The sequence below is a fragment of the Mytilus californianus genome, unplaced genomic scaffold (assembly GCF_021869535.1).
Source record: "Mytilus californianus isolate M0D057914Y unplaced genomic scaffold, xbMytCali1.0.p SCAF_1, whole genome shotgun sequence".
Lineage (NCBI taxonomy): Eukaryota > Metazoa > Mollusca > Bivalvia > Mytilida > Mytilidae > Mytilus > Mytilus californianus.
In genome coordinates this window covers 112,062,771-112,089,899 of record NW_026262581.1, presented here as the reverse complement: position 1 = coordinate 112,089,899, position 27,129 = coordinate 112,062,771, and the positions used below count along the sequence as shown (strand labels likewise).

The 27,129-nt window shown below is 34.0% G+C and overlaps 2 protein-coding genes across 9 annotated transcripts in view; one reads left to right on the top strand and one right to left on the bottom strand.

Moving 5' to 3' along the window:
• The window catches only part of LOC127711223 (heat shock 70 kDa protein 14-like), a 65,901-nt gene that overhangs the window by 5,813 nt on the left and 32,959 nt on the right, over nt 1–27,129 (bottom strand). The window contains exons 7-10 of one of the 8 annotated variants that reach the window (XM_052217262.1): nt 7,009–7,170; nt 6,497–6,652; nt 3,689–3,791; nt 446–538 (exon numbers count right to left, since the gene is read on the bottom strand). The exons of 4 other annotated variants lie outside the window; for them this stretch is intronic. In XM_052217262.1, the coding sequence (XP_052073222.1) occupies nt 446–538; nt 3,689–3,791; nt 6,497–6,652; nt 7,009–7,170 (514 nt within the window). The remainder of the gene's footprint in view (nt 1–445; nt 539–3,688; nt 3,792–6,496; nt 6,653–7,008; nt 7,171–27,129) is intronic. 3 more of the 8 variants (XM_052217271.1, XM_052217267.1, XM_052217240.1) reach the window with 3 other exon arrangements.
• The window catches only part of LOC127711414 (F-box only protein 32-like), an 11,546-nt gene continuing 394 nt past the window's right edge, over nt 15,978–27,129 (top strand). The window contains exons 1-8 of the mRNA XM_052217454.1: nt 15,978–16,882; nt 18,220–18,277; nt 18,667–18,759; nt 19,407–19,500; nt 21,778–21,947; nt 22,379–22,638; nt 25,328–25,406; nt 26,178–27,129. The exon at nt 26,178–27,129 is cut by the window's right edge and continues 394 nt beyond it. Coding sequence (XP_052073414.1) covers nt 16,878–16,882; nt 18,220–18,277; nt 18,667–18,759; nt 19,407–19,500; nt 21,778–21,947; nt 22,379–22,638; nt 25,328–25,406; nt 26,178–26,267 — 849 coding nt within the window. The 5' untranslated portion in view covers nt 15,978–16,877 and the 3' untranslated portion in view covers nt 26,268–27,129. The remainder of the gene's footprint in view (nt 16,883–18,219; nt 18,278–18,666; nt 18,760–19,406; nt 19,501–21,777; nt 21,948–22,378; nt 22,639–25,327; nt 25,407–26,177) is intronic.

The window sequence follows — 27,129 nt, the reverse complement described above, 5'->3', positions numbered from 1 at the left end:
TTTTAATCAATATAACTAAATTCAAAGTTTATTTTCTTCTGGTACTAGTGATCTTTCGATTCTATTTATGGTTTATCTTTTAATCCCTTTCAAAACAGGTGCTCCTGCTATAATCCATCTGTGTATTGTTCCCAGTGTTTTTACTTCTAGCATATACTATACTGAGAAGTGTTATAATTTGAATTTTGAATAATTTTTCAAGATTATGTCATGTGCAAAACAACAAATTTGAAGGGAACTCATGTTTTGTCCGGTCACGACTCTCTTCTTATCCAGGTGTAGTAATATGTATGCATTTTGAACCTCAACAAAAGTCACCTATTTTATGAGGCCAGTTTTCTCTGCTCCTAAAGGAGAGATGTATAGACAGGTTTGACTGTATATAATTAAATGTGATGCCAATGTAATAAATGTTTGGTAAGATAATATAACATCATTTACTTACCTTTACACATATAGATTTTTTCAGACATTCAACTTCACTTTGTTCAAAATTCACTTTAATATCAGTTTCATCACTTCCAGTAAGTATAGCTGCCTGAAATGGGTATAAACAAACAAAACATTATAACTGAAGTTTTATCTCCCCTCATCAAGGTACAGAGAAGTTTCAAATTTTCCCAGTAAGAGGTTTTCCTGTCTCATCCCAAGGCAAGATAAAAATGAATGCTTAAAAAACAAGAATGTGTCCATAGTACACGGATGCCCCACTCGCACTATCATTTCCTATGTTCAGTGGACCGTGAAATTGGGGTCAAAACTCTAATTTGGCATTAAAATTAGAAAGATCATATCATAGGGAACATGTGTACTAAGTTTCAAGTTGATTGGACTTCAACATCATCAAAAACTACCTTGACCAAAAACTTTAACCTGAAGCAGGACAGACGGAGGAACATACGGACGAACAGAAAACATAATGCCACTAGGTGGGGCATAAAAACCAGTTCGGAATAAAATTTCATCTAATTGCATTTTTTTGTAAAGACAATAGTTATCTTTCCATTTGTAATGAAAATTCCAGATAGGTATTGGAAGACAATGTATAATGCTTGTCATTCTTGAACTCAGATAATAAGAACAAGAAAGTGGAAGAGGATCGGGCACTGATGATACCCTCAGAAAAAAAGACAAAAACATTACCAAGCAAGACATCGAAAAAGGGGAAAGGCCAAAAAACACCTGGCGCAGGGGACTAACAACTGAGCTGAGCAAAATTGGAAAAACCTGGAAAGAAACAAAACGAACAGCCATGGACAGGAAGAAATGGAGAGAAACTGTAGTTGCCCTATGTCCCCATTGGGACGAAGTGGATTAAGTCAAGTCAGTCATTCTTGAAAACTTATTGATACCTTTGAATTTCCATGGTTTATACTTGATAACTTTAACTATAATTTCAGTTCTAACCCTAGTACTGCCAGCTATAAATATATCATTATTTCACAGCAGTGCCATAATGCTAATTAGCCTTTGCATTCTATTTAGCCAAGAGTGCTGAATGTGGTGTTAAACACCAACAATAAATCATCATAAACCACACCAGGCGATATTACGAATTATTATACTTCACGTCAAAATGAAGGATTTTGATTGGTTAATACGAGGGCAATAATTTACTCTATCCCATGGCTCAGCAGGTGACAATTTTTTCAAAGTCAACCTCTCGTGAAAACCAATCAAAAACTAATAATTTAAAGGACAATGAATTGAACTTATATCGACAATGCTCAAGTTTCAGCCCCAGAGCTTTTTAAAAGACTGTCAACACAGAAAAAAAACATCTTGCTTCACTTTTGTTGTTTTCAAATAACTGTAATGTTGTTATGTACATGATATCATAGTTAATTTCTTTCAATCTCCAATTTAAAAGACAATTATGACAGAACATTCAGTACAATAATTTACATATCACATAGCTGTGAGGGTGATAGAGCAGATTCTTACCCCTCAAAAAAAACTTTGTCAACCTTGGCTTTGCCTTGGTTGACATGTTTTCTCAGATGTAACAATCTGCTCTATCACCCTATCAGCTATATGTTAGAGTGCGGAAATGAAAAGGGGATGGAAGGAAAGACGTACAGTTAAGGGTAACACTTAATGCCCCCTTCACCTACGGCGGGGGCATGCAAAGAACAGTCAAGAACATCTTTTTAATAGGTGAGTGAGAAACTAACAAACACAGATATACTGACTGCTACTTACAATTGATGCAATTACAGTTTGTTCTATTAACAAGAGTGCATACGCTGAAATGTCTCGCCTTCTTTACTAACCATTGATATTATGTTGATAGTCCTAAATGAAAGCTTTACTACAACTATTACATAAACTTAACATGATCCAAGAAAATAAAGTCAAGGTCATATAAACCAAACGAGAAATACATGTACACCTTACAATCATTCAATACACTAAATATAGTTGACCTATTGCTTATAGTTTCTAAGAAACAGACTTAACCAAGAAAACTAAACATTGACCAATGAATCGTGAAAATGAGGTCAAGGTTAGATGAACCATGCCAGGCAGACATGAACAGCTTATAATCCTTCCATACAACAAATATAGCTGACCTATTGCTTATAGTTTAAGAAAAACAGACTGAAACACATAAACTTAACACTGAGCAATGAACCGTGAAAATGAGGTCAAGGTCAAATAAAACCTGCGAGACTGACATGTACATCATTGAATATTTCCATACACCAAATATAGTTGACTTATTGCATATAGTATAAGAAAAAAAAACCAAAACTCAAAAACTTAACTTTGACCACTGAATCATGAAAATGAGGTCAAAGTCAGATGACACCTGCCAGCTAGACATGTACACCTTACAATCATTCCATACACCAAATATAGTTGACCTATTGCATACAGTGTAAGAAAAACAGACCAAAACACAAAAACTTAACTATAACCACTGAACCATGAAAATGAGGTCAAGGTCAGATGACACCTGCCAGTTGGACATGTACACCTTACAGTCCTTCCATACACCGAATATACTAGACCTATTGCTTATAGTATCTGAGATATGGACTTAACCTTGTTCACTGATCCATGAAATGAGGTCGAGGTCAAGTGAAAACTGTCTGACAGGCATGAGGACCTTGCAAGGTACGCACATACCAAATATAGTTATCCTATTACTTATAATAAGAGAGAATTTAACATTACAAAAAATCTTAACTTTTTTTTCAAGTAGTCACTGAACCATGAAAATGAGGTCAAGGACATTGGACATGTGACTGACGGAAACTTCGTAACATGAGGCATCCATATACAAAGTATGAAGCATCCAGGTCTTCCACCTTCTAAAATATAAAGCTTTTAAGAAGTTGGCTAACGCCGCCGCCGCCGCCGGATCACTATCCCTATGTCGAGCTTTCTGCGACAAAAGTCGCAGGCTCGACAATAAAATCAAATTAAAACACTTTGAATTAAGTAAACTCATTACAGAATAATCATTCTTTTTCCTTTTAATTTTTTCTGAAAGGGATTAGCAAACTCAAATAAATAAGCCTGAAATATACATTTTATTTCAAGTATAAATATACAAAATGGTTGCTGAACATGCCCGACCACTTTACTAAACTTATACTTTGATGCAAAAATGGTAAACATGTCGATTATTGGAGAAGACTTATACCTGAGTCACACTATAAAACTCCTATTAAACACCTACCTTCTGGATATCTGTTTTTGCAATATCTGCAGTAGAACATAAGCTATCTATCAGAGAGGGACACTGCTGTACTAATGACGATATTAGACTTTCAAATCTGGCTCTGAAATAAGATTCTATGCTTAAGATATAAAATAGTTATATTCATACCCATAGTCAAATTGGGGTTTTGTACCTTGAAATCAAATAAATGGGGAATGTGTCCACGGGTCACAGATGATGCACCTGCTTGGATATAACGTTATAAAGGGACATAACTCAAGTATGGTAAAAGTGACTCTACCCAGATTTGTAACTGATTTGAGTTTTGTGGTAATAAGCATTGTGTATAAGTTTCATAAAATTTGGTTGAGGCAAACTAGAGTTGGAGAACGGAAACAAAAAATTCAGCAATTTTTCCATTCGTAAAGGGGCATAACTCCAGAACGGTAAAAGTGACGCCACCAAAATTCAAACTTGATCTGTGTTTTGTGGTAATGAGCATTATGTATAAGATTCATAACATTTGGTTGAGGCAAACTAATGTAAAAGAACGGAAACCAATTTTGGGACGTACTGATGTATGGACCTACGGACGGACGGACGTACAGACGGACAAGGGTAAAACTTAATGCCCCCTACGCTACGGCGGGGGCATAAAAATACTATCAATGTGAAGATTCAGATTAAAGTTTGACTATTAAATCAATAGCTTTATCACAAATAACCCTCTCAAAGACACAGGGGTTTCATTATTTTTTAAGACTAGAGGTACCTTTGAGATTATAGGGGGAACCAAACTTAAACGGTGAGGGGTCTGGGGGCCACTTAAGGCCCCCAGTGGGTCCAGGGCTAGCCCTGGTAGGGGGGCCAGGGTGGCAAAGCCCCCCGGAAGCTCATGGATTTTAGGGATTTCAGCCTTAATTTTTTACTTAAAAAAATAGGGTAAAGTCTGAAATATTTGCTTCAATTTTTGGTCAGTTAACATTGAATTGTTTTTTTTTTTCTAGACATGCTAGAGTAATCATCTGAAAATTAATTGCTTATAATTATTTTGTAATCAGTTATAAAATATGTATGACCATGGAAGTATTATATTGTCAATATAATACTTCCATGGTATGACCTATAATGCAGGGGTTTCATGTGAAATGTTATTTAAATGTTTTGTTTGTTTTTATACTTTTATTAAATGTTTTGCATTTGTTCAATTTTGTGAATGAAATTTCATAAGTTACATAGTATATTATTAAAAAAAATTGATAATAAAACTTGTTGTAACTTTTTTTTATTGCTTTGTTATAATCATAACTGTGTCAATTGTTTGTGTAAGTAATTTAACAGTGTCATGCAAACAATTAAACAACATGAACAATAAACATGCTCTCATGCAAAACAGCAAATAAACGTTTTTGATATATGGCTTTTATGCTAAGTGTTGTGATGGTTGTTCTTGTCAGAAAAAAAAACATGTATTCAACTTTCACTTAACTTTAATATTTATAAAAAGGGGTGATTGTGAAAAGGGGGGGGGGGGGGGGGGTGGTGGCAAATTAATCATAGGATTCTTGACTATAGTAAGTAAAAATGTTGTTTTTTTTCACTTCTTCAGAGCTGTCTTTTTTTTTAATTTTAGAAGTCTTAAATCTCGTCAGATATTATATTTTGTAAACGTAACAGTTATGTTAGTTCAGATTGTTTCACGAAGTCTTACACTAAAACATTCAATCACAACATAGAACACATATCGAGAAAACAGAGATCAGTGACAACGTCCAACGGGAAACGAACTGATTTGATAAGATTAACGATTTTCTGAATTTCATAGAATGTTCACCTTTATTAAACCTTTTATTCATAAAATAATCTGTGATACAAGCTGCTTTCCTTTTATTAGACATAATATTGCTGTTGTTATTTAAATTCATCAACAATTTGCCGCTTGAAAATATACTGCTAAATCGTCGCATTTTAAAGCGCTCTTACGATACAGATACAGACACATGGTTTATAATTATCACTTCTCCTACTTTGGAAGTGTGCCTAAATTGGCAGAAGATAGATCTATACTTTAACGCGGACCTCGACGAAGACACCTATAAACATACACATGAACTGCGTAGAACGGAGATTATCAAGGAATGAAAGAAATTAGATTTGAACGATCTTCAAAAGAATTTTCCACATTTTTTTTTTGTATTTTTATTTTTTCTGCCGGTACCAGACGCTTCCGTAGGCGGGTAAAAGTACCAGGTACCGGGTCTTAATGAATGCACTGAAGACATCCTGGCTACAGGCTTTTATTCACATGAAAATCAAACAGAAAAGACATCTAAAATCAAAGTCTTAAAAACACTATCTTTATCAGCTATCAGGCTGAATATTAATGTCACATTTATTGAATAACAATTCAGGCCTGACAAACACAGTAAACAGTTGTGTCAAAATAAACACAGTCAACAATTCGGGCCAGAGAAACACAGTTTACTATAATCAGGCCAGACATACACAGTAAACAATTGCTGACACTTAATTCTTAAATTTTGCACTATGCTATTCATTAAAATGAATTCTGTTTTGATTAATGAATACATCAATATTAATTTATCAAAAAGATAAAAGAATAGCTAAACATTCTTAATTATATATGTGTTTCTATAAAATAAAATAAGGAGCTGGAGTCAGTTTCACAAAAAAACTTACGACCAAGATTGATCGTAAGTATACTGAATTGTTCATGACTTACGATCAATCTTAGTCGTAAGTTTTTTTTGTAAAACAGACTCCTGAGTCTATTTTACTGTATTGAGGAATACACATCTCTCTTACCTTGAAACCTGACAATGGAAGTCTACCCCTTCAAATAATGAATCAACAGCACATTGGGCATTACCAAGTGTAGATAATGTATGTTTAACATTTTCTGCTTCCAAACGGAGCTTTTTCAGTGATCGTCTGCTTTCTTTCACATCTAATTTGTATTTTCTAAATAAATATATAGAACAAAGTAATTTTTAACACAAAACAGGTTTCTACTTCTTTCCCCAAAAATATTACTGCAATGCACACCTGTACAATTAAGCCTAATTTAATATAGATCTGAATCAAGCATTAATAGACTAATAGTCGAAAACAAACAATTTTTTTTTATATTTCATTGTTTGAAAAAAAAAAATTCAACATACAATTTTTTGGGATTAAATATCAAGTTTATTCTCAAATTGGATTGAATTTGTCCTTTAAAATTGGAATTTTAAACTCTTAAATAAATTCAAATTATGTTTTAGATATCACAGAACTATTTTTGTTTACCAGTTAGTAAAATCAAATAAAAAAATTACTTATAAAATTCTGTTGCTAAGTAATCTGTGAGACTGTCTGTAAATTTACTTCCTGCCACTGCTGTGGAATTCTGGGAACAAAATACTCTGTATAAACCATTTTGTACTTTAACAATTGAGACATCTGTAGATTCTCCGCCAATACGGATTACTAAAACATTGCTGTAAGAGTAAAACATAATATGTTCTAGCATGTCATCAATAGTTTGAAAAATTGTCTCTAGCCATGTGAGAACCCTATATAGAGTTAAATATTAAACATCCTCATCTGTCAAGACAAAAAATATCCAGTCTTCAGATATTCACTTCCTGTTGTTTATTCTCCCAGTATCATAAAATATTGTCTAAAAAACATTATACAAATAATCGTAATGCATTTACATCCTTATTGCATCTGCAGCTTCTGGAACAGTAGCCATGTAGATATGAAAATAAATCTTCCTAGCACAAAAATATTTGCATTAAAATAAAAGATCAGAGTTCCAATGTCCCCTGCATTGCACATATTTGATCTTTTCAAGGTACAAGGGCAATACTAAAAAAAAAACTTTTTTTTTTGCTTTTAAAACTTTTTATAAACATCTTAAGAGAAATGAAGGCTTGAGAGTAAATTTGCGATTTCTGTTATAATTAATATTTCAAAGAATTGTACACATGCCAGCGCTAACAATACAATTTTCTATATAATTAATCTTTCCAAGGGGCATAACTCTTTTAAAAATAACTGATCGGCACTGATTTTCAAACTCGTCCAAGTTTCATAAAAATCATGTGAGAGCGCTAACAAAGACCGGACGGACCGACGCACAGACAGATGCCCAGTATGTCTATATCCCCCGCAATGCGTTGAGCGGGGGACAAAAAACTGAGAAGAATAATTTATGCAGTTCAAGGATAGTTGCAAAGTTAAATTGATTAAGGCCATTAGTCATTATTCAACTTCATAGCTTACTATACAGTATGGGTTTTTCTCATTGTTGAAGGACAACCGTTGCCTATAATTGCTTACATCCATTCATTTGAACTTTGGTGGATAGTTCAAGTTGAAATTAATCAAAAGAAATGGACCTCTTTATTAGAGAAGGTAAAATGGTCAAGTTGGTATACTTGAATTGTTTTCATCTGTTTCTATGGGCTTTATATGTTTAATGTAGGTGCATAACTAAGAATTTTTTGCATATATGTGTTATACTTAAATTAAAGTATGGAGCTTCTAGATATTTGTAAACTTTTAAATTAAAGACAAATTTTCACAAAACAGCGATTGAGGTAGATGCAAATGCATGTGGATCTTTTTCGTCTTAATATATCTGTTATCCGAAATATTTATAAATAATTACATTTATAGTTCCTTTTTTTGTTATTGGTGTTGTTGTGTACACTTTTTAGGCGTTTATATATAAACCGTATATTCCTGTCAGCCAACACTTCAGGTTACCAGATCACAATCTAAAAGATTTTGATCACATGAAGATCCTTGTGATCGAACAGGATTGTACATGGCAAAATAGGCAAAGAGAGAAGTTTTGGATAAAAACACTGGGTGTCCTCCATCCAGATGGAATCAATAGAAAGAAATAATTAAATTTACAGTCTAATGTTTATATTATGATATTCAGGATTTTGAATTAAAATCAATCGACCAAAACTTACCTGTATTATTATTGATCTATGTTTACACCTTATACATTATATATCAGTATTGTTAAAACTTTTAACACTGAGGAAGGCCATTTGTTGAGCCGAAATATTTGCAATTATTGTATAATTTATATCATCTGTTCAGTTTTTCCATCTTTGTGCGATGATATTCAACACTTTTTAGTGTTTTGTTTTCCATCTATTTATCGGTATTGTTACACAATCTTTTAGACTCATATATATATATATATATATATATATATATAGAAGTCTATAAAAAGGACCAACCAGCAAATTTACTATGTACCGGATCGTCTAGAATAGACGATACTGTGCAGATAAGGAAAAAATTATATAAGTCTAGAGATATGCACAACGATACTAATATAAGATGGTATTATACGAAGATGTTGTTAATAAATCGTGTTGACAAATATTTCGGCTTAACAAATAGCCTTCTTCGGTGTCAATTATTTTAACAATACTGATAATATGTATAAAAATAGCTCAATAATACAGGTAAGTTTTGGTCTATTGATTTAATCCAAAATCCTGAACATCATAATATAAAACAAAACTCAATACTCAAATATACGTGACTGTGTATATTTACAACCCAAAATGAGTGAAAAATAAAACTTAGTATTTTTTATTGATGCCGTTTGGATGATGTACATTTAGTTCCTTTATCCAAAAGCTTTCCCGAACCTGTCGCTGGGCATCACTCCAGTGAATGTTCTATTCAATCACTAGGATCTTCATGCGGTTAAAGTCATCAAGTGTGTGACCAGACTGTCTGAAATGCTGAGAAACTGGGAGAAGTGGCTTCTTAGAGATATCACTCCTATGGCCATTGAGGCGTTTGTGGAAAGGCTGCTTTGACTCACCAACATATTGGAGGCCACAAACCGAACATTCTAGAATGTAAATAACATTCATACTTTTGCAGTTAACATTGCAAAATATCTTATAGTTATTTTCGGTTGCCTTACTGTGAAAAGTTGATGAGTGATGCATCTGTAGGCAGCATTTGCAGCGTTTTTCATCACACGAACGACATTCTCCAGAAGTACTTCTATTATCAGACACTTCAGCCCGCACCAGCAGGTTACGCAGACTATTGGGTTGCCTAAAAGCTATCATGGGAGGCTCGGGAAAAATCTTGGATAGTTTGGAATTCTTTTCAACTGTTTTCCAATGCTCACGAATGACACCGAAGCTGTTTTTGAGAGATGGGTGGTAAGTAAGAACACATGGAGTCCTTTTCTTTTTCTTTTTATATTTGTATTCTAACAGTTTACTCCTTGGAATAGTTTCCGCTTTCTGAAAGCCTTTTTGGATAGTTTTGTGTTTGTAGCCCCTTCTCTTCAAGCGGGTTTCGAGTTGACGTAGTTGTTTTTTAGTTGTTTCTGAGTTGGAACATATTCGCTTGACTCTGAGTGCCTGACTGTACGGGATGCTCTTAGTACAATGAGCAGGATGGCAACTTTTAGGGGACAGATATTGGTGAGTGTCAGTAGGCTTAGAATATAGATCAGTGGATATGATGCCATCTGTGAGCGAGCTGGAGGTATCGAGGAAGGTGATTTTGGATTTAGATTTCTCATGAGTAAATTTGATACTTGGATGTATGTTGTTAGCATGAGTGATGAATGTATCTAAATCCTCGTCACTTTACCATCTGAAAAAAAGAGAAAACGAGTAAGGCGCTTTAAACGTAGGTCACTAGAGACTGATTCGCCCTCCAACATTGTGGTCAATCTTTCCAAACACCAGTTAACGGAAGCTGAAACATCTCTTCTCTCGAGAGGCTTAAATTTCTGTCCTTTACCTGCCCCTGTCAATGAAACTAAATTGTCGGAAGACCTTGACAATTTTGCCAGAAGTCTACGCATTAAGGAATATTTCGCGTCGAAGGAGAACAACAACAGAGGCTCGGATAGCGACTCAGAAATTTCAGAAGACGAAAACAACTACAAATTTATAAAAAAGAGTACTTGGATCCCTAAACCGAGCAAAAATGCCACCTTGGAATCATTTATTGACAATTTTAAGTCGGACATTATTAGAAATACTAGAAATAACAATAAACCTTTTGACAATCTTACCAATGAAGAACGAACTGCACTGAAAAACTTACGATCTAACGACAATATCGTCATTAAACCTGCAGACAAAGGCAGTGCAGTGGTTGTCATGGATAAATCTGCCTATATTCAAGAGGCTGAACGACAACTTGGCGATGCAAGGTTCTACCAAAAACTAGACTCTGATCCTACAACATCTTTTAGCAGAGAAATAACTGATAGTATGGTAGAAATGCACAACGATGGTTTCATCGATGAAAAGACTCTAGAATATTTGAAACCAGAAAATCCAAAACCGGGCAGATTTTATCTTTTACCTAAAATTCATAAGGCCAACAACCCAGGAAGACCTATAGTTTCAGCGAACGGTCATCCGACGGAAAAAATATCGGAATTCGTTGACTTCCATCTTCGTCAACAAGTTGAGGACTTACCATCTCACATCAAAGATACTACCGATTATCTTAGAAAATTGCAGGCCTTAAATCCACTCCCCCCCGACACGACACTTGTCTCTATGGACGTCACCTCCCTCTACACGAATATTCCACATGCAGATGGCATTGATGCATGTAAAGAAGTTTGGAATTCCCGACCAGTGAAATATCCACCTACTGAATGCCTGGTCAAAATGCTCACGCTGGTACTCAAAAACAACAACTTCACTTTTGATGGAGACCATTATCTGCAAGTTAATGGAACTGCTATGGGCACCAAAATGGCTCCATCATATGCCAACATATTTATGGGCAAATTAGAAAAACAACTCCTTGAATCTTCCATCAAAAAAACCGCTTTCCTGGTTTAGATTTATAGATGATGTGGATATGAAATGGAATAAAAGTGACGAGGATTTAGATACATTCATCACTCATGCTAACAACATACATCCAAGTATCAAATTTACTCATGAGAAATCTAAATCCAAAATCACCTTCCTCGATACCTCCAGCTCGCTCACAGATGGCATCATATCCACTGATCTATATTCTAAGCCTACTGACACTCACCAATATCTGTCCCCTAAAAGTTGCCATCCTGCTCATTGTACTAAGAGCATCCCGTACAGTCAGGCACTCAGAGTCAAGCGAATATGTTCCAACTCAGAAACAACTAAAAAACAACTACGTCAACTCGAAACCCGCTTGAAGAGAAGGGGCTACAAACACAAAACTATCCAAAAAGGCTTTCAGAAAGCGGAAACTATTCCAAGGAGTAAACTGTTAGAATACAAATATAAAAAGAAAAATAAAAGGACTCCATGTGTTCTTACTTACCACCCATCTCTCAAAAACAGCTTCGGTGTCATTCGTGAGCATTGAAAAACAGTTGAAAAGAATTCCAAACTATCCAAGATTTTTCCCGAGCCTCCCATGATAGCTTTTAGGCAACCCAATAGTCTGCGTAACCTGCTGGTGCGGGATGAAGTGTCTGATAATAGAAGTACTTCTGGAGAATGTCGTTCGTGTGATGAAAAACGCTGCAAATGCTGCCTACAGATGCATCACTCATCAACTTTTCACAGTAAGGCAACCGAAAATAACTATAAGATATTTTGCAATGTTAACTGCAAAAGTATGAATGTTATTTACATTCTAGAATGTTCGGTTTGTGGCCCCCAATATGTTGGTGAGTCAAAGCAGCTTTTCCACAAACGCCTCAATGGCCATAGGAGTGATATCTCTAAGAAGCCACTTCTCCCAGTTTCTCAGCATTTCAGACAGTCTGGTCACACACTTGATGACTTTAACCGCATGAAGATCCTAGTGATTGAACAGAACATTCACTGGAGTGATGCCCAGCGACAGGTTCGGGAAAGCTTTTGGATAAAGGAACTTAATGTACATCATCCAAACGGCATCAATAAAAAATACTAAGTTTTATTTTTCACTCATTTTGGGTTGTAAATATACACAGTCACGTATATTTGAGTATTGAGTTTTGTTTTATATTATGATGTTCAGGATTTTGGATTAAATCAATAGACCAAAACTTACCTGTATTATTGAGCTATTTTTATACATATTATCAGTATTGTTAAAATAATTGACACCGAAGAAGGCTATTTGTTAAGCCGAAATATTTGTCAACACGATTTATTAACAACATCTTCGTATAATACCATCTTATATTAGTATCGTTGTGGAAATCTCTAGACTTATATATATATATATATATATAGATTGCCTAACAATGTAATTTTAACACACTATTTAGTATGTAAATATAAGAATGTTTAAAATATTTACAAAATGATGAAAATAAACGCAATATTTCGCTAGACTAACTAGCTTTATCAAGCGTGCATCTATCCAGGTGAAATCGGATGTAGATGATAAGAAACTTTTGCAGCTCAATGTATATGTTGCACTTGAATTAAGCTGCCTTGAAAATAATACATAATTTGGATGAAGTTCAAGATTTTTACAAAATTGGTAGTTGAAGTTAGCAACGTCCATTGGCCAATATTACAGGATAAAAAGGACGATACTGTGTACTAAATTATTCTTTAATAATCAAACATCAATTCCTTTCTCCTAAAAGTTGCCATCCTAAACACTGCTCTCGTGGCATCCCATTCAGCCAGGCATTGCGAATCAAGAGAATATGCTCTACTGAAAATACGCAAAATGCTAGACTTGGACAACTACGTAAACATCTAGTTGTTCGAGGATACAATAACAACATCATTGATAGCGCTTTCGAAAGAGCAAACAAAACTAGTCGCCAAGAACTTCTAGAGTACAAAGATAAGAATAAAGCAGCTAACAGAACACCCCTTGTACTCACTTACCATCCTGATTTTAAAAATGTGTCTTCCATAGTTCAGAAGCATTGGAAAATTATAGAAAATGATTCAAATCTTAAAAAAGTATTTTCCTCACCACCAGTCATGGCCTTCAGAAGACCTAAAAACATCCGTGACAAATTAGTGACATCTGTATTAGCAAAGCAGCCTACTCCATCTCCCGGTTGCTACAAACAATGTGGTCGAAGGAACTGCTTGTGTTGTAAAGCTGCCAATACAAGCAGTTCTTTCATCAGCTCCGTTACTAAACAAAATTATACCATCTACTCAAATTCCAACTGTAAAACGGAGAACTCAATTTATATATTAACATGTGACACATGTGGCATTCAGTATGTGGGAGAAACAATGGACAAATTTAATATTCGGCTCAATAACCATCGTTCATGGTACAAAACCAACAAAAACTGTCCTCTCACAAGACATCTTCGTTCAACGAAACATTCTTTTGATAATGTTACCTTCCAAATCATAGAAGTCAACACCGAGTGGGACACCACGGCGAGAAGGAGAAGAGAAAATTTTTGGATCCACCAACTCCACACTTTAGAACGTGATGGTCTTAACGAAAAAGATGAGAAAAGATACAGGAAAGATAAAGAATAATTTAGTACACAGCATCGTACTTTTTATCCTGTAATATTGGCCAATGAACGTTGCTAACTTCAACTACCAATTTTTTAAAAATCTTGAACTTCATCCAAATTATGTATTATTTTCAAGGCAGCTTAATTCAAGTGCAACAAAACAAAAGTTTCTTATCATCTACATCCGATTTCACCTGGATAGATGCACGCTTGATAAAGCTAGTTAGTCTAGCGAAATATTGCGTTTATTTTCATCATTTTGTAAATATTTTAAACATTCTTATATTTACATACTAAATAGTGTGTTAAAATTACATTGTTAGGCAATCTATAATTTTATTTGTGTAATTGAATTAATCTCTGTACTGATTAATCCACACTCCCATAGATTTGTAAGTCATGTGCTGCTATTTATAGGCACTTATATATATATATATATATATACAAGTCTAAATTGAAAACAACGTTCAAACCTATGATTGCGTTGGATAAAAACCGCAATTTTTATACGTGTGCATGCAATACAAATTTCTTGTTAGAGGGGTCTAAATACAGCACAAACAACATTTTCCACAAGACCAAAAAAGTGAAAAAGTATATTTTAACAAAGTGCATTTGACTAACAGGTCGAACAACAAATGTTCTTAAACCCTGCTGACTGCCATTGGCGATTGCCAAATAAACGGATCACCGATGTAATAAATGGATCTTAATTTTAAATTTAATACCAAACAGAAAACAATAAACTTGCGGAAAAGATGATATACCGCAAACAAAAGTTGCAAAGGTTTTTGTACACCATATCCGGATTTCGACAAATAATGTCTCTTCAGTGATGTTAGGAATCGAAACGGTATTTGGAAGGCCATATAATTTACCTCAATTTAGGATAGACTCTTGAATTTTGAAAGAGTCAAAATAGGATGAACGGATCATATAAACCCGAAGGCAAATATAATACAAACCCCAAACGAAAAAATATAAACAAGGCTAAATTGAAAACAACGTTCAAACCTATGATTGTGTTGGATAAAAACCGCAATTTTTATACGTGTGCATGCAATACAAATTTCTTGTTAGAGGGGTCTAAATACAGCACAAACAACATTTTCCAAAAGACCAAAAAAGTGAAAAAGTATATTTTAACAAAGTGCATTTGACTAACAGGTCGAACAACAAATGTTCTTAAACCCTGCTGACTGCCATTGGCGATTGCCAAATAAACGGATCACCGATGTAATAAATGGATCTTAATTTTAAATTTAATACCAAACAGAAAACAATAAACTTGCGGAAAAGATGATATACCGCAAACAAAAGTTGCAAAGGTTTTTGTACACCATATCCGGATTTCGACAAATAATGTCTCTTCAGTGATGTTAGGAATCGAAACGGTATTTGGAAGGCCATATAATTTACCTCAATTTAGGATAGACTCTTGAATTTTGAAAGAGTCAAAATAGGATGAACGGATCATATAAACCCGAAGGCAAATATAATACAAGCCCAAACGAAAATGTATAAACAAGTCTAAATTGAAAACAACGTTCAAACCTATGATTGCGTTGGATAAAAACCGCAATTTTTATACGTGTGCATGCAAAACAAATTTCTTGTTAGAGGGGTCTAAATACAGCACAAACAACATTTTTCCAAAAGACCAAAAAAGTGAAAAAGTATATTTTAACAAAACGCATTTGACTAGCAGGTCGAACAACTGATGTTCTTAAACCCTGCTGACATTGGCGATTGACAAATAAACGGATCACCAGATGTAAAAAATGGATCTAATTAATAATTTATTACCAAACGGAAAAAAAAACTTGCGGAAAAGATGGTATATCGGAAACATGATATATATATATATATACAAGTCTAAATTGAAAACAACGTTCAAATCTATGATTGCGTTGGATAAAAACCGCAATTTTTATACGTGTGCATGCAATACAAATTTCTTGTTAGAGGGGTCTAAATACAGCACAAACAACATTTTCCAAAAGACCAAAAAAGTGAAAAAGTATATTTTAACAAAGTGCATTTGACTATATAACAGGTCGAACAACAAATGTTCTTAAACCCTGCTGACTGCCATTGGCGATTGCCAAATAAACGGATCACCGATGTAATAAATGGATCTTAATTTTAAATTTAATACCAAACAGAAAACAATAAACTTGCGGAAAAGATGATATACCGCAAACAAAAGTTGCAAAGGTTTTTGTACATCATATCCGGATTTCGACAAATAATGTCTCTTCAGTGATGTTAGGAATCGAAACGGTATTTGGAAGGCCATATAATTTACCTCAATTTAGGATAGACTCTTGAATTTTGAAAGAGTCAAAATAGGATGAACGGATCATATAAACCCGAAGGCAAATATAATACAAGCCCAAACGAAAAAATATAAACACGTATAAATATATATATGGTATGCAAGTATTTATTAACGATATAGGATTAAAAGTGTCTCTGAGACAATATATATATTGACCCGTTCTTTAGTCTGTTTTAAAAAGCACTGATCAAGCCTATACTGATTTATCGACAAATATGGTATTGTAAACAATTAAATTGCCATATATGGTAATGGCGCAAAACGAAAGTAGCATATACTCTAATAAAATTTAATAGATTTACCTGTAATGTTTTAAAATAGATTTTTCTAAACAGCTCTTACCTGCATGTACTATCGCAGCAAAAGGTACACAGACTAGTCAGGTACTTTTTGCTTCAGAAAGAATGTCGTAAGTACACAAACAAATTATTTGAATATTATTTTATTTCAATATTAACCAAAAAGGTAATTATATTCTCAGATTTTTAAAACAGGTCTTAAATTTCTGATGTAATATATAGGTATAATTAAGCCAACATTTTGGCATATGCAATAACGTAAAAGAGAATAATTGTAATACTAAAAGATCTTCCACAACCTTTCAATAGCTGTAGCAATCAATGCCGCATTGTTCAATTTAAATACATGATATTTCCTTTGGTCACGTGCAAATGTACATCCACCACAGTCACTTGTCTCTGAAAAAAAATCCTATATCAGATAAGGATCCGCGGGCCCCCTAACTATCCCCCCTAACTCCGCTTCTGTATATACCTTAATATAACACTGCATGTGTCACACAGAGACAAATGCCTGTGACATCCACCCCTTCTCCCCTAATATCTAGGTTACTTTAACTAAAAAGTTTGATATTGTGGAAAATTACAACAATCTTGACTATTTAGTATAAGTATTCTGTATTCAATCAAATGAATCGAAAAAATCAGGTATCTCTTAAAAATTACAGTTATCACTGCAGTTTCATCGGTGAAAATGACATGAAGATATTCATCCTCCATATCTCCAGCGTGAGTCTCCAGTGGCTCGTCGATAATTGAAGGCGAATGCAGTGTTCTGAAAGGTGGGGTGTCCTTTTTATGTTGGTTCAAGACGTGAAATATGTATATTCGTATTTTGTTTTATATAAATGATAAAATGCCTATGCATTTATCATATTTGCTTCGTCAAAAGGGGGAGGCGTTCTTATCGATCAAGTAATTCTTTCCCTCAGTATTGTTCTTTGTTTTTGTTTAATATGTGTAATGTTATTATCTCATGTTGCCCCTTGTGGGCCCTTTAATTCGGAATATTCTATTCTATATCCGCAACTGGCCGAGTACAGGTTTAGTTATTCGAAACCTTGGGCATTCTTTCGAATACTAACAAAACCGGCGAAATAATTCTGCAAGGTTTGTATGAGTATAGATCTGGACATTACTTTTAGTGCATTTAATTGGACCTATATGTAATGAATGATATTTTACCAAGATCATTGATATGTAAACTAAGTCTTTCATGCTCAAAGTTTACACAAAATCATTCGTATTTTATTCAGTTTGTGGTGAGTCTACAGAGTTTTCACATCAAGAAACACCTTCAAGAAGAACCTTTATTTCTTTACAAACAAAGATGCTTATTTTAAAACTAGTACCATTGGTATTGATTTAAAGCAACTTCTTTCTAATTTATTTGTCTTGTACATGTATTTTTTGCTTTGGTTTTAACTGCATGCGTTATCTTTTGTAGTGCAGACGAAGATGTATGGCAGCCATGTATTCATCAAATTCAGGGAACTGGGAAAGAGGTAAAATTTTGAATAAACAAAGCAATGAAAAAATGGTTGATAATAGACTCTCATGTCACAATAAGATGTTCTTTTACCTGCTCATCTTCAATTCAAAAGCTACACTTGAAATCAGTAAATATGACTAATATTGGATATTTCATGATAAGAGATCATAAGACTAATACTGGATATTTCATGATAAGAGATCATAAGACAAATATTGGATATTTCAAGATATTATTAAAGAGATCATAAGACAATTGACTTTTTTTTTAATTATCATAATAGATTGGAATGCTTTTATACGTAAAGAATATTCTTTACACACACTATTTGATGCTATATCCTTTCCTGACACAAGTGGTCTGTATCAGGCGTTTTACATATAATGAATTATTTCATTTTAGAGACGAATAACAATAAGTTTGAGTGAAACTTTACAAAAGTTAGAAGTTGAGAAAGTGGCATTAAGTATTGGTGGATTTCGTTACTGCTCTGATGTAAGTACAACAATGTATTACAGTGTATTGGCATCCAGCCTTATCGTTTCCTTGTGTTTTTCATGAGTAGGCAGCTGTGCTATGAATCCATGATCCCGTCTCCTTTATCTAATAAAAAAAATCACAAAAACACAGCATAACCAATCAGAAAATCAGTTACTAGTATGTATAAAAAAGAATAAATTTACAGGTTAGGATATGTTGTCAAATTCCATATCATTCGGTGGAACCGTACTGAGTTTCCATATATGAGGACAAAATCACACACCTACTTTTTATAATTTAAGTTTCATAACTTCAAACCGACAATATTAAAAGACGATTGTCAAAATGGAAACGGAAACGGTTCGATGGACAGTGGTATTAAACCATGATATACCAGTCGAACGACGGCCATATCAAAAGTCACAAGGTTTACAGAACACCTACCCAGTATACTCTGTAGCTGCAGAGGAAAAGATAGCTTTGATTTGCTTGAAAAGTATTGACAAGAGAAACAACAAAGAAAGAATAATGCAATTTCCAATTACGTTATCATCAAAACAAAAATTGTTAGGTCGACATTAAACCCATGCAGGCGTAACCTTTATTACAAAAACAAATCAGTATATAACACATTTGTATCTAAAAGAGATTCCATTTCGTAGTTTTTCAGATCATTGTTAACAGTTGGGCTGAACAAAATCAGTGGTACATCACAGAGACAAGTTTTTATAGCTATTGAAAAGATGCTATTTGAAGGTGAACTTTCTTATAATTTTGCTGTCAATGCAATATACATATAATTACAATTCTTACTTGTTTTTAAGTCACACTTTTTAGAGACAAAGTAGCTATAACGCTGTCATGTTTCATGGGGTTAGAAATTCTATAGTTTCCACTATCAAATAAACAAATCTTAAAATTAATCAAGTGGAAAGTTATCTTTATTTAAAATTTTAATTAAATGGTTTTGTTAATTCTTTTTATTAATTTAGAAAAAATGTATATCCTTTCTTCCAATTACTGTGTATTGAATGTAAGTCACGGCATTAAAATCGAGTCATATGAAATAAATATCCATTAAATTGCAGTTCGTAACCCATAACTAAACACATCAAATGATAAAAATGATAATCCTACTGCTGAATCTAGACTTCGTAACCCATAACTAAACACATCAAATGATAAAAATGATAATCCTACTGCTGAATCTAGACTTCGTAACCCCGCATAACTAAACACATCAAATGATTAAAATGATAATCCTACTGCTGAATCTAGACTTCGGCAAGTAGCAGTGCATTTGCAAAACCAATTTATATTAACAAAAAATCTTTTTTTATATAAAAAAAACCCACCCAAATAACAATACAATAGCAAATACCACCCTGCATCTAACCTACTATCAATTCGCCGTCTTTCTCATATTAATTTAAAACTTACTGTAGTCTTTAGTTACTAGTTGTTAGAATATTTTACTAATTAATCAATTTAGTTGAATGATTCACACTGCAATTTGGTAAATGTTTTATATGATTATAAGTAATACTGAGGACGACTGCGGATAGCAATTGCACGGGATGAGTCGAATGTGACCTGGTGCCACCAAATTTGTACTTGCTATATGAACACTACGACAGGGTACCTCATGTAGAAAGGAAACTGTTTGCCCTCCCTGGGCCAAAATTTTTTTATTGGGATTCGTGTTGCTCAGTCTTGTTTAGTGGTTTGTGGACTTGTCTTTTTGTCGTATTTGTTTTCTTCACTATGTAGTCTTTCTTCCACTTGTGTGTTATTATTGCCTCATTGGTATCTTCTTTCCCTTTGTTCACAGGTCAAATTTCTTTTTAATAATACAGAATACAGAAATTCAAAGCAACAGAATTTTTTTCGGTTCTTTTGTTCTGATTTTATAATCGTATTAATTCATAGTTGGTTCCCAATAAAAGAGCTGAATCCATGATTGTAATGTTCATAAATGATTTTTCAGTGTGCTTGAAAAATAAAAACCAACAAAAAGATGTCTCTTTCACTCAGACAAGCCAGGAAAATTCCAGCCTCATTTCACATATAACAAGTTCTGACACGTTCAATTCCCCAAAATCGACCGACTTCTCTTTTAAAAAATTATATATATACAGGCATGTTTTAAGTGGCAAGTTTTCCATTGAAATTAATGTTTGCACATCTTACATACGTTCAGGTATTTCACATCCAATGTTTTATGGTAATATTCTTTACAAAGCACAAAAATGTCGGCATTCACCTCAAAAGCTAACCAAACCTTTAAACAGACTTATTCGGAAAGGATATAGTTACGATACTGTTGTCAAGTCATTAAGGATTGCATATTTTGGTATTAATATTGATTCACTCATAGGGTCTTTGCATCGGAAATAAACACATTTATTCTAAAACTAGTTGTTGGCATGATACGGGTTATGTTCTTCTCATATATTTTATGATGGTATGATACTAAACCCTAACGGGAAGGATTGTACTTGATTTTCATATGATGAAGACATAATCTTTCAATCAGTTAAATTGAGGTTTGGAGCTGGCATGTCAATAACTGCTAGTAGTCCTTTGTTCATTTATGTATCATTGTCATTTTGCTTAGTTTCTTTTTGGTACCTATTTTGACATCGGACTCGGACTTCTTACTGTACGTATTGCTATGTGTTTCTTTTTTCTACATTGGCAAGAGGTATTGGGGAGGGTTGAGATCTCACAAAACATGTTTAACCCCGCCGCATTGTTGCGCCTGTCCCAAGTCAGGAGCCTCTGGCCTTTGTTAGTCTTGTGTGTTTTTTAATTTTAGTTGATTTATATATTTTGGAGTTTAGTGTGACGTCCATTTTCACTGAACTAGAATTTTATTTAGGGGCCAGCTGAGGACCACCTCATGGTGCGGGATTTTCTCGCTGTATTGAAGACCCATTGGTGGCCTGCGGCTGTTGTCTGCTCTTTGGTCGGGTTGTTGTCTCTTTGACATATTCCCCATTTCCATTCTCAATTGTATTGCTTTATTTTCAGCTTTGTCTTCTGAAACAAATCTTAATTGTGTACGTAAACTGTTGAGGACTGCATTGACGTCTTTGGAAAAGGGAGAGAGGAATAGAATTGGTAGCAAACGGTTGTGGAACAAACATAAGGAGACAGTTAGCAATCTTCTATGTCGATTGGACATGTTTGAAATAAAACCGGTTTGTATATTATGCTTGGTCGGAAAAGGCGAGGGGTTGTTACTACCTTGGGTGTGCAATTAAAAACGACCACACCTCGCCATGAGCAGGATTGGAAGTCATATAACTTCAGTGTTGACAAGTTAACGAACAACTAGACCAAGGAACCACCCAGACCCATCATTAATATGCAATTAAGCTCTACAGTTTTTTTAAGCTATGAATTAGAGAGAAGGCCGTTTAGAGGCTCTTTTGGCCCTACAAAAATAACAATATTCTCACCTTATAATTTCAATAGTTAGTTTCCTAGGGGATCAAATTTGTATCTCAGTCAAGGTTTCAAGTATAATTACCACAGAACATGCATTACAAATAAACAAACAGAACTTTTAACTTTGAATCCAATAACTATAGTCAAATCTAAGATCTTATAATCTATACTGCAATTTCAGAGAGAAGAGGATGGTAAGCCAATGTTTCTAGATCTACCAAAAGAATGCATTTACAACATTATTTCCAAACTGTCAAATCCTAAAGACATTCTTAACCTGGGACAAGCTTGTAGCTATCTCAATGTCATATGTGAAGATTCACTACTATGGCAACAGTTATGCTTCCTCCATTTCTCGGAAAAACAAGTTGCTTCACTTACTACCGATGACTTGGATTACAGTGACACTATCTGGATACATATGTTTTATTTATGTAAAGGGTAAGTAAATACCTAGCTTCTAAGCCAACTATATTGAATAAACTTATCATAGATACAAGGCTTAATAAAATGCTCCGCAGGGCGCAGCTTGGTACGACCGCAGAGGTCGAACCCTGAACAGTTGGGGCAAGTATGGACACAACTTTCAAGCTTGATACAGCTCTGAATTTGGATTGTGATTAAATATTTGACACAGCATAGGTTACTGACACAGAATGAATGTGGTCTAAGAACTTAAAAATTTTAAATTGGACATTCACCTATTATGGTCCAATATCCAAAATCTAAATACATGGTTAGATTCAGCATATCAAAGAACCCCAAGAATTCAATTTTTGATGAAATCAAACAAAGTTTAATTTAGGACCCTTTTGACCTCAATGTGGACAAAGTTGATAATGGGGCCCAAAAATCAAAAATCTAAATACATGGTTAGATTCAGCATATCAAAGAACCCCATATATTCAATTTTTGTTGAAATCAAACAAAGTTAAATTTTGGACCCCGATTTGAAACAACTTGAAAACTGGGCCCATAATCAAAAATCTAAATACATGTTTCGATTCAGCATATCAAAGAACCCTAAGAATTCAATTTTTGTTAAAATCAAACTAAGTTTAATTTTGGACCCTTTGGACCTTAATGTAGACCAATTTGAAAACGGAACCAACAATTAAGAATCTAAATACACGGTTAGATTCGGCATATCAAAGAACCCCAATAATTCAATTTTTGATGAAATCAAACAAAGTTCAATTTTGGACCCTTTGGACCTCAATGTGGACCAATTTAAAAACGGGGCCCAAAATCCAAAAACTTAATACACGGTTAGATTCAGCATATTAAAGAACCCCAAGAATTCAAGAATAAAACCCCATTGAAATTGGTCAAGAAATAAGTAATTTATACGAAGTATCTTCTTTTGCACAATACTGTGCAATTGAATATTTCTTGCTATTGCGCAATACTGTACAATTGACAATTTCTTGCTATTGTGTAATATTGTGCTATTGGATATTTCTTGCTATTGCGCAATACTGTGCAATTGAAGATTTCTTGCTATTGCGCAATACTGTGCAATGGAAGATTTCTTGCTATTGTGCAATACTGTGCAATTGAAAATTTCTTGCTATTGCACAATACTTATTATATAATAATTTACACATCCTGCTTGGTATGTATCTCCTACCATATCATTATTATTTGCTTTTAAATATAAATCAGAAATAACCAACTTAAAATGGAAAACTTTAAAAGGAAAAAAAAGGAAAAAAAAAAAATCCCCCCCCCCCCAAGTTTTGGGCAATTACCCCCAATCTCAATTCCAGCTTTCCCTTTGTGATATAGTACCTTGTAGTTCAATTTCAGAAAGATCCATACACTTACACACAAGTTATTGTCATGAAACTAGAAAAATGCTTGTTTTTGTCCCCTTTTTGGCCCCTAATTCCTAAAATTTTGAAGGAATTACCCCCAAAATCAATCCCAGCCTTCCCTTTGTGGTATGGTACCTTGCAGTACAATTTCAGAGAGATCCATACACTTGAACACAAGTTATTGTCTGGAAACTAGAAAAATGCTATTTTTGGCCCCTTTTTGGCCCCTTATTCCTAAATGTTTTGGGCAATTACCCCCAATCTCAATTCCAGCTTTCCCTTTGTGATATAGTACCTTGTAGTTCAATTTCAGAAAGATCCATACACTTACACACAAGTTATTGTCATGAAACTAGAAAAATGCTTGTTTTTTGCCCCTTTTTTGGCCCCTAATTCCTTACATTTTGAGGCAATTACCCCCAAAATCAATCCCAGCATTCCCTTTGTGATATGGAACCTTGTGGTACAATGTCAGAGAGATCCATACACTAACACACAAGTTATGTCTGGAAGTTACAAAAATGCTTATTTTTGGCCCCTTTTTAGCCCCTAATTCCTTAACTGTTGGTACCATAACCCCCAAAATCAATCCCAACCTTCCTTTTGTGGTATTGAACCTTATGGTAAAATTTCACGGAGATCCATTCACTTAAACTAAAGTTAGAGTGCGAAAACCAATGTGTCTTCGGACGACGCCGGACGACGCCAGACGACGACGACGACGACGACGACGCCAACGTCATACCAATATACGACCAAAAAATTTTTAATTTTTGCGGTCGTATAAAAAATTGTATGCCAGATGTGCGTTTCGTCTACAAAAGACTCATCAGGTAGAATAAAAAAGGTTGGGTTGTTGTCTCTTTGACACATTCCCCATTTCCATTCTCAATTTTAAATAAAGTATGAGGTTGAAGAGGACCTAAGCAAGTTTAATGGATTTCAGTTTGTGGTCATAAAAATAACTTGGAACAAGTAAATTTAACGTAGAAATCATTAACTTATTCCAGACGCAATGAGGACAATAAATATGATTGTATCAATAGAATACCCAGATCTCTGAATGCAAGAGAACCCAACTCACAACAGTTCTTTAAAGGATAAAGAGTCAAAACTAACTACTTTTTCCTTCCCTCCATCCCTCTTTATTCACTCTAGAGACTGAATCTGCATAATTCATTATTGTTGAAAATGTTCTCATCCTAAAAATGCATGCGATATTTACCACAGAACTGTATATTTTAATGTGTATAACATGTTTGTCCAGCATCAGTGAAGACTGTTATTACAGAAATATAATTTTATTCAAACAGGCGGTTCAAATTAACATTTACGGAGGTGTACGGAGACGAGGTTGTTTTGTGCGATAATTGTAGGAAGTTATATTGGAGGGTGAGTACTCTTTCGCAATTACAATAATAATCAACAAACCCAAATTGATCTATCAAAAATGATTAAAAAGACTTTTTTTAAATCTCGATTGTTAAAGGCAGATCTTTGCTGGTTTCTATTAAATTCATTCATTTTTTTATACACATATGATTTAGAGATTGACATATTGTGTAGACACCTGTCTATTATTGAAGACTGTATGCTGACCTCTAGATGTCATTTGATTATTAGCTTCGTGTTGCTATGTCATTGACATATAACCAATATTATACAATTACTGTCTTTTGATGAGGTTATTGACTTTTGAAAAACTGATATTCACTGAGGCCAACGGCCGAAGAGATTATCAGTTTTTCAAAAGTCAATTAAACCACATATTTACCGAAACAAAAGACAGTAATTGTTTTATTCCATATTCCGAGAGTACAGATAGAAATGTATGTTATGACAATTATTTACCAAAACCAATTGTACATCAAACGATTTTAACATAATTATATGCGTAAAAGCATGCGACGTTTTGCGCGGTGAATATACTTTTTCCGCAGATGAATATGCTTATTTATTCAAAATACCATTCATATAGAAAAACCTACTAAAGTTCTATCAATATGGAATAACTCCTTTTATTTTCATTTAACTGTTTAAGTTGCATCAGATGTTCAATCTTTTGGAAGATTAGGTACTTCAATGAAATACCATTTTGTTTTCTTAAATACATAATACTTAACAGATATGCATAGATAATCACTGGTTTCATTTTTCTTTCAGATACAAGGACATCCCTGTTCAAATCCAGATATGGCTCCATCAAAGTCTTCTATAACACCTGAACAATTTGTGAATATGTTCAAACTATGATGTAATTAAATATACACAACTGGTTTTACTTGAGTGAATAAGGCTTGTCTACAACAAACTATGCACATGCAGATTCTAAATGCTGTGATGGACAGCACTAATTCTCCACGAGATCTGCACATTGATGGGAGAGATAATCAGTGACTATGATAGTACTTTTCATTTACTACACTCAATTTCTAAAATTTCTAGCACTATCAGTACATAAATATGTTTTGTTTATCTGTTAGTTTGTTTGTGTTTATCTCCACTTTCAGTGCCTTTGGCTGAATTATGGCAGCCAGTTTCTATTGGTGGAGGAAACAAGAGTATCAGGAGAGAACCACAGACTTATGGTTGGAAAACTGACATTTCTGACCAATTAATAAAAACCACACCTTGCCATGAGCAGGGTTGGAAGTCATAACCTCGGTGTTGACAAGCTAACTATCATAGCAGATGAACTACTTAGACCGCTTGACCAAATAGACCCATCATTAATATGCAATCAAGCTCTACAGTTTTTAACAAACTAGACATTGGAAAGGAAACACATTTTGAGGCTTATTTTGCCCTACAAAATCAAGGACAAAGAAAAATTGTATGCTGCCAACCATTTAGAATAATTTATTTTTAAATATCTGATAGAAACCTTTCATAAAATATTAACATAAACTCTGATTTGATGATGCAATAATTCAGGGATTTAGCTAAAAAAATTGCAGCTAAATCGAGAAAGAGCACAAGCATATTCAAATTTAATTTTTGTGATCAAGTAAGATAATAACAAAAACACTTCATGTGTAAAATATTTTTTGCTTGAAGCAAACAAAAATGGTATCCTAATATTTTGATTGATAATAAGTCTTTAAAGTTACAAACT